Genomic DNA, 11,807 nt, shown 5'->3' on the forward strand with positions numbered 1-11,807 from the left:
ACTCCGACCACCACCTCACCTTATATTGATGGAAGCCACGCTTCCATCAGTATAAACTTAATTGAAATAAAAGCTGTCCTTTTAGTTAGCAGCTCAAAAAGGTTGATAGAGACATGCTCACTTTCTACACATTTCCTTTTTAGTAAAGGTTAGATGCAGTCATATTCTGAACATTAATCAACATGTATGTTAACATCCTGTGGTGGGGCGATTAAACCTTTCAACCTTATGAAGGAACTTATAGTGGTTTTGAAACGGTATCCCTTGAAACCGGATACTGGCCCGTGCCTACATGCTACACTTACAGTATGTGTTGACTGTTTGTTGCGGTGTGTGAATATGTGAGTGTGGTTTACCTGGGCAGAGTGCTGTGTTGCAGCCCTGGGTCTGGGTCTGTTGACTCTTACAGTGGGGTCCTGGAGGAAAGGCTAGGGGCCGTCTGAAACGCTGCCTCACTCCACCGCTACACGGCTCTGCACAGGCTGTCCACGCACTCCAAACACTCCACTCACACACATCTGCAAATGTAGACAATCGAACACACACATAAAATCAACTCTATTCTCATCTTAATTATAACTGCTGTTATCATCATGGTGACTGCTGTAATATCTGCAATTGTAGGAATACTCACCACCATCATCCTCTACGATAAAAACATGTGTAGTCATTGTTTATGGACTATTTATTAAAAGTAAATAAAAACCTGTTTATCCTCACTGAGCAGTTTGAGATATATGTGGACTTGGGCAGGGCACAAGACAAATATTTGATATGCAAATCAAACCATTGTCCATGATCCAGAGCCTTAAAGCCACTACGAGTAACATCGCCAGTTGGCGTCCCCTTTGGACAAAAGCGGTAGTATTTTTACGACGCCAGCTGTCGTGAAGCTGTTTTCTAGCTCGTGCCGGGCGTGCGAGATTCAAATGATCAGGAAGCAATATAGTGCATGTCCGTGTGTTGAAAGTGTGAGGGCACCGGACTCTTTTCGGCTCTGTGAGAGTGGTTAGTGACACTACTAACTAACTAACTAATGCCAGTCAGTGCTACACACACCTGATTGCAATGAGTTGATGCAGTGTCACCTCTCACGGAGCTGAAAGATTCCGTGTCCTCACACAAAGCGAATGAACGAGAGACGGCAGTTAGTATGGATCACGATGAGGTAATTTGTTTATGTTGTTGTAAATAATGACTATTTCAGATGAATAATGGTTATCTGATGAGTGAGGCAAAGTAAACTTTGTTTTAGTAGGCTACCGCTCATTCGTTTAGGAGTAAACACTGCAGTCTAGTTTGCTCCTGTGAAATTGTGTATACGTTGCTTAGCAACGCCCTCCCGCCCGCCTATCACTCTCCCTTTTAGCTTTTCTTCATTGCATTTTCTTTTTTTTCTTTGATGGTTCAGCCCCGTTATCAGTCATTATGACGACAAATAACTGTCTCAAACAAGGCTCCCGCTCCCCTTCCCTCACCTGGAGGGATAGGCTTCTCAAATCGCGTTGCTGCGCCACACTGAAATCTGCGACCAATACGGATATGTGACCATAGAGCATGCACGCGTGAACCGAAAATCGGACTGGGTGTGCGACCAGACCAAACGCAGTAATAAAAACTATATAAAAACGTCTTTCTTTGCACTGATCACTGGTCTCGTTTGCTGTTAAAGGTAATTTATGATTATGAGAGGAAACACGAGGCTGTTTAAAAGGTATTTAAATGTTACTCGGAGCTGCTTTAACCAATGAGGAGGGAATAGAGTAGAGTTGAGGATGAATCATTATTCACACACACACACACACACACACACACACACACACACACACACACACACACACACACACACACACACACACACACACTCCAAATCCAATCAACTTTGTATATTCCCACACATACACACATGAAACTCTTCCTTTTCCATTTCCAATCTATTTTCCATTTAAACTCCTTTTGGTAACAATGAGAGTGGGGCAGTGGGGATGCACACAAGCATTTTTCACTGTGAAAGCCATTTGCAAGCTCTTAGAACGATCCCCTGATTGTAACTATTAATAATCTGAGCTGGCAGCAGTGGCCTGACACACAATAAATATTCACCACCACAAAAACAACAACAACAACAGCAGCTTCACCAAGAGACTAAGTGACTGACTTTAGTCCCACGCAACCACTGAGCATTTGTGATGCCCACTAATGTGTGTCCACATTTGTGTATATTAAGTTTTTGTATACTGCACCATTTTATATTAAGACACTTTATTTTCTACTAAATTGATCTTATTTTGTACGAGCAATATCTTTTATAGTTTTACATTTTTACAATGCGATTGCACTATCCCGCCAGTAGGAGGCACAGTAATATTGTGGTTTGCCTGAATCCCCGTGAGCTCCTCATAACTAATGAGGATTTGAAAAGACAAGCCACGTCTCCCGCGTCAACATTCTTTTCTTGTGTTTCAGGTGGAATGTGTTTAAAATGTAAAACAAGTCGATGTTAGTGAGCGGAGAATGTGTAGTGTTATGTTTTAAGTAAAGTATGAGTGTGAAAATGAATGCATTTGTAGCTAGTAAGGTCCAACGCTCGCCGAGAGTTTTGTAGTGGTGGCACCGTTAGAAGTCTTACTGTTAAGCTATAGCTTTAAGCTAATACAGACCACGCTTGTCTCTACCTTTTTGTTTTATTGTAATTACACCACACGTGGCTCACTTCTTGGTGTTTTGTAAAGTGTTTAAACGTTTATTGATTGTTGTAAAGTACTTTAAAGGTACTGTTATAAACGGGTTAAGAAAAGTAATGTGAAGTTCATTAATAAGATAATGTGTATGTTAAAAATGTTTGATATAGTTTATATTTACAAGGTACTGTTTAAAATACTAGTCCAGTAAAACTTAAGGGGTTTTAAGAGCATTAAAGATGCACCATTCACAGACTGTTTGTTGTGTCAGAGACAAGAGAGATGAAAGAACAACACTGTGAGAAAAGGTGTGTGTTTTGAATTAAGAGTATTTTTGTGTATTTTGTTTTGTTTTGAAGAACATTTAAATATGTCTAGATAGACAGTATATGCAGTAATATGATACTGAGTTTAAAATGAATGGACAATGTAAAGATGAACAGCAACCTTCAGTAAAGCAACATGTTAAATTAATTAATGAGGATTTGAAAAAACAAGCCACGTCTCCCGTGTCAGCATTCTTTTCTTGTGTTTCACTTATCTATAATCTGTCCACGGGCGCTCCCACCTGGGACCTGTTACACACTGAACAAATCAATGATTTGATTGGCCGAAATTCCCTTTGGAAATCTTTGTGAGTCATTGACTCTTCTCTTTTTTTTAGTTTTAACATTTACAATTACTCAGAATGAAGTTTGTTTGACCCAAACCTTGCTTCCTTTCAAATAAATTATTATCAGTGGAAAAAACGAGACAGTGTGTGGGAGCTTTTTTTCCCCTACAACATATAGAATTACAAAATCAACCTACTGTCATCCTGACAATATATAAAGAATTTAAAGCTGTCAATGGTTTACCTATAATATGCACATACAGAGTAATTTTGTCTGTGTATGCCTTGCAAAAGATGATCTTGCAGCTGCTGCTAAAGCCCCCACTGACACTGAGACAGTGGAACACACCAGTCTAGTTCTCAGGTCTACTGCATGTCCAACAGCTGACCTTTAATGAATAATTTTAGGGATAAGATACATTTTTGATCTGCTTATGTGCAGACAGAAGGCTGAAGATCTCTTAAGGCTTTTGGTACAGTTCTGCCTGATTACTATTCCCAGGGTCAAAACTAGACATGGAGAAACATCATTTAGTTATTTAGCACTGTTCTAAAAACAGTTCTTAAATATTTGCCTATAGACAATTCTGTTTCCCACTGTATACCTATTAAAGTTGAATATTTCAATGTCTCAAAGTACTGTCTTGTTTCATTCAATGTAAGCTTATATTGATCCTTTTTCGAAGTGTCAGTTTTATATTGGCTTGTTTAACTTTGCATCCAGTGGCGGCAGTGGGTAGGGAGTTCGCCTCTGGTGTGCAGGGTCGGAGGTTCGATCCCCCGTCTCCCCGCCACATGTCGAAGTGTCCCTGGGCAAGACACTGAACCCCGAATTGCTCCCGATAGTTAGCTTAGTTAGCTTAGCACCCTAGTGCTAAGCCTACCCTGCGTGGTAGCTGCTGCTATCGGTGTATGAATGTGTGTGTGACTGGGTGAATGTGTACAAAAACAATGTAAAGCGCTTTGAGTCTGTGATAAACGGAGATATAGCGCTATACAAGTCCATTTACCATCCATTAAATGATTTTGTGAAGAAAAGCACGAAAAAGTTCAAGTAGAGAAGGATCTGGCGGTAACTGTCTAGTCCCATTTAGGAATAGTACCTATAAGCAGCATTGTCCGTCTGTTCGTTTATTGTTTCCTCTTTTATTGTTATTTTTTCGTATTATACTGTTGTTTTTCTGTTTAATTGATTGTGTTGCGATGTATTGGACTTGTGTAGTTAACATCGGCCTGCCTAAGGGACTACAGATGGAAATTAGCTACTGGCTACAATCTTGCATTATTTACATGTAAATGTTCATCAATTCGTCCCTGTCCCTGTTTTAAATAAAAACACATCTGAATCCTCTTGAACAAAACCCAGCATTACCTCTGCAGATGTTAGCATCCGGACAGAGCCGTTCCTCTAGCAGTGGTCTGGGACATTGGCTCTCCTCCTCTCCTTCCTCCTTTCTAGGCAGTGGGAGACCAGAATCCAGGTCCAAACAGGCCCGGAAACGCCTCTGGATTGACACCATGTTACTGACGCTGCTGATGGCTACTGCTTGGGAGGGGCTGTCCTGTATGGAGGTAGAGGCTACGCAGGGAGAGCATGGTGTCCACTCTGACCACTCACTGAGGATGACTGGAAGATGGCAAGACAAGCAAAGGGAACAGGACGAAGGGATGAAGGGGTCATTCACCAAGGTTATCTTTACATCACTGTCATTACTCATACTGATATTTACCTTCACACTCTCTCGTGTCACACTGCAGCGTTCCATCGTGGCAAAGGCTAGATACAGAACAGTCAAAAAATGATATTATTATGATGTGTGATGTGTGTCAATATTACAAAAGAGTATTAGGGCCACAGGAGAGAGAAAATAAAGAGGGGGGAGTTATGCATTTTCATTTATAGCACCAAAGTGTTTGCAAAGTCACTCATGAGAACTTAAATGACATGATATTTAAACCTCCAAAGAGCAACTTTGAAATGTTGACATGAAACGCTCTCTTTTCATCCGATGAAAAAAAGATCAAATATTGAGAACAAAGACGAAATACAATGTCAGCTCGACAGGTAGATAATACTGCATCAAAGCTGGTAAGATATTGATAGAAAAGAACTTCAGGGATCAATAACTCATAAGCAAAACATTATTTAAACACAGACGATGCATCTCTTTGATTCAACATATTTTTTCTCAGCGTCTCATTTCAGTCAAAATGTGTAAGTAGCCCATTGTCTGCCTTATTTCGATAGCAAATATGCATTGCTTTTAATAACATTTTACATATGAATTATTGATTTGAAGTTTGAATCTGTCAACATCATTCCAACTTTGACGCAGTCTTTACCCGTCGAGTTCATTCTCCACAATGTATATCGTCTGTATTCTCCATATTGTGTTTTTGTCTTTTATTCTCGACATTTGGAGACATTTTTTCAAAGTGCGTAATGGAAAAAAATCTTCCTCCTCCCATTTCTTCTCTCTCCCGTGGCGCTTATATGCTTCTGACAAACTGCAGTCATAGGTCACAAAAAAACATAATGGATAAATAGAAAATAGAATGAGAAAAATGCAGCACAGAGGCACAAATATAGTGGTAGTCATGACAGTAGCCCCTCGTACTGCATTCATCCTGTTTTAATGCACAAAAATAAACGTTAAAATACATACTGGATACTTTATATACAAGTGCCGCTTAAAACTTTCTGTCTCATACTAGTTTTTTTTAAGGGGGGTTGTAAAGCTTTTTAGTGTATGACAGGGGACAGATAAAGGAGACATTGGGCCCTCTGCCATGGCTCCATATGTTTTGTTAAGAGCCAGGGACTAACCAGGTGCTGCAGCCTATGGTTATGGCCTCTCCCTGGGGGACAGTCACAGGCATGGGGGGCTGTCCTGGTGCTTGGTGCTGGAGGTGGATACAGCCACACTCCTCCAGAGGAACACAGCTACCGTTCTGCTGCAGCAGACCCTGGAAGAGAACACACACACACACACACACACACACACACACACACACACACACACACACACACACACACACACACACACACACACACACACACACACACACACACACACACACAGAAGAAATGCTACAGTGGAAGTGTTCTTTATTTGGTTGGTCAACATGGAAGTCTAAAAGGGGAAGAATTAAACCTTGCAGATCTTTTCCTCTGTATATGCAGTATATGCTCTGAATAATATATATATATAAATGTAATTAGCAAATTATTTACACAAGGAAAATAAGTGTAATTGTAAAACGCATAATTGATGTTGTAGCTAGTAATGGACTTTTTGTGGACTGTAATAGGCTATTATTTTTTATACTTACTATAATTTATACTTTTATAATAACAATGTATCACAACGATGAAAATGATGTAGAAGGTGTCATGTTTAAAAGCGCTCTGAACCTCCACTCACACTCTCTCTCTATGCTGCCAGCACCAACAGCATTGCTATCAGACGCCAATTCAGTTTCCTTTGTTAACTTTTGTAGCAATAAACTTGGTTTTGGTAAATCCTTAACGTTGTTTGACTACCCTATTTTGCTTCCTTCAGGTCATAACATATTGGGGGCTCATCCGGGATAATTCCATTCGGGGGAGATGTGTTGCCCCCCCCCCCCCCCTAGATTGTGTAACTGTGTTGTGGTAGTGTTGTTCTGTTTTGACAATGTGGCTGCGAGCTGCTGTGTTTGTCCCCTGGTGAGTATTATGATGGGTATGGTATCTGAGTGTTTTTGATTAGAAGATGAGAGGGATCTCCCAGGTTAGTTAGGGAGTGTGCCAGCTGGATGTGTAAATAACTGCTTGGACGTTTACTGTATCATATGTGGTGATCATACATCAACGTGTGCATAACTTGTTTTGGCTGCCTCCAAGTGACCAAATAAATCAGATATGAGAATTTAATGGAATGTAAAAGTAATCCATATTTATTAAATGATGTATAGTAAGCGGCGTGTTGTAAGCCGCTGGTGATCTGCTTTCTGTTCCATATTTCATTAGCTCTCCTCCCTGCTGCTGTATGAGAGCATCATCAGTCTGTCAAAGGAGATCTTTCAGGTTTGTACAATAAATCAACGCTGGAAGCTCCCTAAACCGGGCCAAAACAACATGATAGAAATTGTCATTGAGAGTCCTCTCTAGGTGCTGTATTAACAACATTATGCCGCACTGAATACTTCACTCTCATGCCAGGATAGATTTGCTCTCCTCTTATTCAGATACACTTGTCTAGCATTATGTAACTCCTTTAAAATGCAGATCGCAACGCTGTCAGGATTAGGTCTCAAAAAGGTTTGTCACCTGCTAATGGGAAATACATTAGAAAGCTCTAGGTAACATTGCAAAACAATCAGTCCCAACCTTTTCACCAGACAGAATCATTTCTGGTTGCTCTATTCTACATCAAGTGTAATCAGGTGTATAATTAAGATCCAAATCCAGTGTTTGCAACTGATGTGGGACAATGGGAACAAAAACATATCAGCTTGTTCTGCACAACACCCAGGACTAATTCACATTTGTTCTCAATGACCAACAAGCAAGGATTCGCCTGTACCTTCTTTTTTTTACCATCATCCCATTCAGGTTGGCTTTTTTGTAAATAAATAAGTGTGATTATTTACACATAGTGTATTCTGTACACATAGAGAAAGGCTGATGAGGTATTCACCTGTGGGCAGTAGCAGCCAGGTGTACACTCTCTGGCGCCTAAACACTGATCTCCATGACCCTGCAGGGCACAAAGCTTCTCGCAGGGCGCACCACATGCTGAGTACACAAACGGGGCTTGACAATCTACAAAAAAATAAAAAATTACATAAATTCACACAAAGATTGGGAGGGAAACAATGTGAGGCTTGTGAAGGCTGGTCTCGCCAGGCTAATATGCATGCACTCGATTGAACATACAGGAAATGCTGCCAAAAGTACCGCAATGTCCCAATGTACGTTTTTTAAAGGGCATGAAAATAAAATTAACTTAAGAATGGGAACAATGACAGGATCATGATGATCATTATACAGATTCATCCAACTAAATATTTTAAATATATATATATTATACCATGGTTTAGAACTCACCACCACACTGACTGATACTGCAGCTCCTGCTCTGTGTTTCCACAGGAGTACACTGTTGCCCCTTGGTGGCCGGGGAGAGTGCCACACGGTAACGCTGCTGCCTCTGAGCCTCACAGGAGCACTGAGACCACACACTCCACTGAGACATGGGACAGCCTGCACCACACCAAGTCAACCAGGTTAAAACAATGTTAGCTGTCATTCACTTATTGAATGCATTTCTTTTCAATGAGATAATATTAGACAAAAGAGTGATGAAATATTGCAAAATTAACAAAGCCCTACACTTACAGTATATGACTATCTATGTGCCTTCATTCCTGACTGACCACTTGTGTGTTGTTGCTTTTGTATTTTAGTTTTTGGTCTGATATTTTCTTTTCTGTATGTATTGCCCTCGCTTGGTTGGGTTTGTGTGTATGACATGGACATGCATGTACTGTATATGATGTGAACCTGCTATCATAAAGAGAGGGTCCTGAATTAGTTTAATGGCTAAAATGATCAGTGTATAATGGATCTATTTATACACCAAACATTAAGTTATCCTCCTATGGCAATCAATATCAATCTGGATACAGGCATTAACTACTAAAGTAGAGCTAAAGCAGAAGCAAACATGTAATGAGCAACCATTCAGGAGTTGACTCTAACAAGGACAGATGTCCAAATTAGCTGAAAACAGGCCTGGATAATATATTAATTGAATAACTGAAAATCAATCCAAACTCTATTTACTCAACACAACCTTATAAATAACTGTATAACAATATTAATAATAACGTAAATATAATTTCTCTGTTTATATATTTTTTTTATATAAATTAAATTGACTGAGAAAAGATAACAGCATTCTTCCCACAATTTAACCAAATCATTCAGTACCTGTTATTCATCAGGACAAACAATTGAACGTAATTAAGGAAAGATTGGGCACTAATGTACTTGAAACGTAAATATTATTTTCAACAAGGAAAACCTGACAAAGTACTGAGATATGTGTTTATTTGGCCATATTCTTTATAGTCTTGCCATTTGAAGAAGGTAATAGTTCATGTTAATGTGCTTGTGTGCGTATGACTCATAATAAACACTACCTAAAAGATGATTTAAACTATGAACTGTCCACTGTCCCGTCTTCATCAGATAATATTCACAACATGGGACCAACAGGTGCCATTTATACTGTAGCTGAAGCAAGTGAAGACTATGCTGTACTGTATATGAAATGTTGTATCGACCACCTGTTGACACATTTAAAATAGCCCATAGAGGCTCAGTCCTCTGTCGCAGCAGACCCGGGTTCCAATCCGGCCCGGGTCGTACTCTGCATTGTCATTCCCCTCTCTACGCCTTAAAATGCCAAAATTGAGAGATGATGACCATACGTCCTTATTTTACGGCTCTGACTTGTACAAGCATCAATAGAGCCCCACTTTCTGTGTTTTGTGTGTGTGTGTGTGTGTGTGTGTGTGTGTGTGTGTGTGTGTGTGCGTGCGTGCGTGTATTACCTGGACAGGGTCGTTTGTAACACAGCTGTGTCTCCTCTCTGTCCCTCTCAGCCTCCACCTCAGAGGGACAGCCTGCGTCTCCTCCCTCCTCACACGCACACACCCTGCGGCGGGAGACAGAGCCCGCCCCACAGCTACGGGAACACGCTGACCATGCCGACCAGGGGCAAAGCTCATCTGTAGACAACAAAGTTAAGATGAGACACTGAAGAGCTGGTCAATTTTTTTTTTTTTTTTTGTCTATTTTGCTTCCATATCGTGTATTCTTTCATACTTGTCTCAATAATAGGTCCAACGTGTACATTTAGGTGTTTATTTGACTAGACCTTGTCTGTTTGGGTCTGTGTATTTCTCCTATACAACCATCTTTAACGGCCATTATCTCCCAACATTCGTTTTTTTTCCCTTTTTTTGTTTCCCTTTGAACAAAAAATCTTAACTTCTAAAGCACCAAACTTTCCATAATAATGATTGGCACTATTCTGAAGGTTATTACAGAAGGATTTATTCCATATGATGTTAATAAATCTTAATGATACATTTTGTTCTCAAAAACAGGCCATAAATGCATGTTTAAGACCAGTACATTGGATTCACATTGCCTTTCACCTTAATATGAGAGAATAACTGTATCCACACATAGTTCATTGTATAGTGAGTTTTTCTTTCTTTTTGGTGATATATGAATGAATGAAAAGTATTGTGTATTTTATTTTTGAGAACACGTACCCAGACATGGAGCAGTGTGGCAGTGCTGTGTGTCTCTGTCTGGCCCGCTGCACAGAGAGCCGTTGTTGCGTGGAGGAGGGTTGATGCAGGCGCGGCTTCTAACCTGTGTGCCCAGACCACAGCTCACCGGACAGGCAGACCACATGGACCAGGGAGTCCAACCACCATCCACTGAAGAGAAACACACAAGATCCGCCCATCTGTTCACAATGTATATACAGTTGCATCTAAAAAAAAGCACTGAGATATGGGTTTGTTGGACCATGCAATTAATAATCTTGCCAACATTTGAAGTAAATAATAGTTCATGTAAATGTGCTGTGTGCGTATGACTCGTATCGTTGGTTTGAGAGGAGAGAAAAAAAAACACACACACACACACTGAATAAACACTAGCAAAAAGATGATTGAAAACTATGGACCTCCCACTGTCCCGTCTTCACCAGATGATATGCACAACACGTGACCAACATTTGAATATCAATGAAAAGTAATTTTTTTTCTGTAAATCAAAAAAGTGAAATATAATACTCTAAATTCATTACACATCAAGTTAAATGAATCGAGAATAAAAACATTCCTCAGAGAAGGTTGACATTTCTGTATTATCCATCCTTTTTTGAATGGATTTATGTGATCTTTAAATATTTTGAGATACTAGACTATTTATTCAAAGAGCTGTAAGCCTTAATCATCCAGATTTAAACTAAAGAAAGGCCTGACGTATTTCACACTGTGTAATGAATCGAGAATATAGGATACTAAAATTTTTTGAGGTGCACCTTTAAAATATTAATTCACTCTTTGTCTTTCACATAAATGCTGGGACCCACCTCTACAGTCAATGTCCTGGCAGTAATCCCCCTCTGGGACGCAGGTGCTTGGGAGGGCAAAACAAATGAAAGTGTTAACACAATTAGGAATCCTTTTTTCATATTAAATTATTAAATGCAAGTGTCTGTGTCTGGTATGTATCCATCTCACCATTGTTTGCACTCTCCCTGCAGCCAGGTGTCTCCCACACTGAGCTCCTGGTCGTCATGGAGACAGAGAGGAGGGCAGGGTCCCGGCTCACAGGGTTTATGCTGGATTTCCTCAAACTGGCAACCGCTTCCTCCACTCTCTGGGATCAGAGACCTGAAAGCAAACAGTAAGGGTTGCCAGTTGATTACTTACCGTAA

The 11,807-nt window shown here is 40.1% G+C and overlaps 1 protein-coding gene across 1 annotated transcript in view; it reads right to left on the bottom strand.

Moving 5' to 3' along the window:
- The window catches only part of sspo (SCO-spondin), a gene marked incomplete at both ends in the record, with an annotated part of 166,175 nt that overhangs the window by 31,298 nt on the left and 123,070 nt on the right, over positions 1–11,807 (bottom strand). The window contains 10 exons of the mRNA XM_080049909.1: positions 357–518; positions 4,667–4,921; positions 5,025–5,071; positions 6,122–6,261; positions 7,977–8,101; positions 8,387–8,542; positions 9,898–10,074; positions 10,627–10,797; positions 11,460–11,506; positions 11,611–11,763. Coding sequence (XP_079906035.1) covers positions 357–518; positions 4,667–4,921; positions 5,025–5,071; positions 6,122–6,261; positions 7,977–8,101; positions 8,387–8,542; positions 9,898–10,074; positions 10,627–10,797; positions 11,460–11,506; positions 11,611–11,763 — 1,433 coding nt within the window. The remainder of the gene's footprint in view (positions 1–356; positions 519–4,666; positions 4,922–5,024; positions 5,072–6,121; positions 6,262–7,976; positions 8,102–8,386; positions 8,543–9,897; positions 10,075–10,626; positions 10,798–11,459; positions 11,507–11,610; positions 11,764–11,807) is intronic.

The sequence above is a fragment of the Ammodytes marinus genome, assembly GCF_949987685.1.
Source record: "Ammodytes marinus genome assembly, chromosome: 21".
Classification (NCBI taxonomy): Eukaryota; Metazoa; Chordata; class Actinopteri; order Uranoscopiformes; family Ammodytidae; genus Ammodytes; species Ammodytes marinus.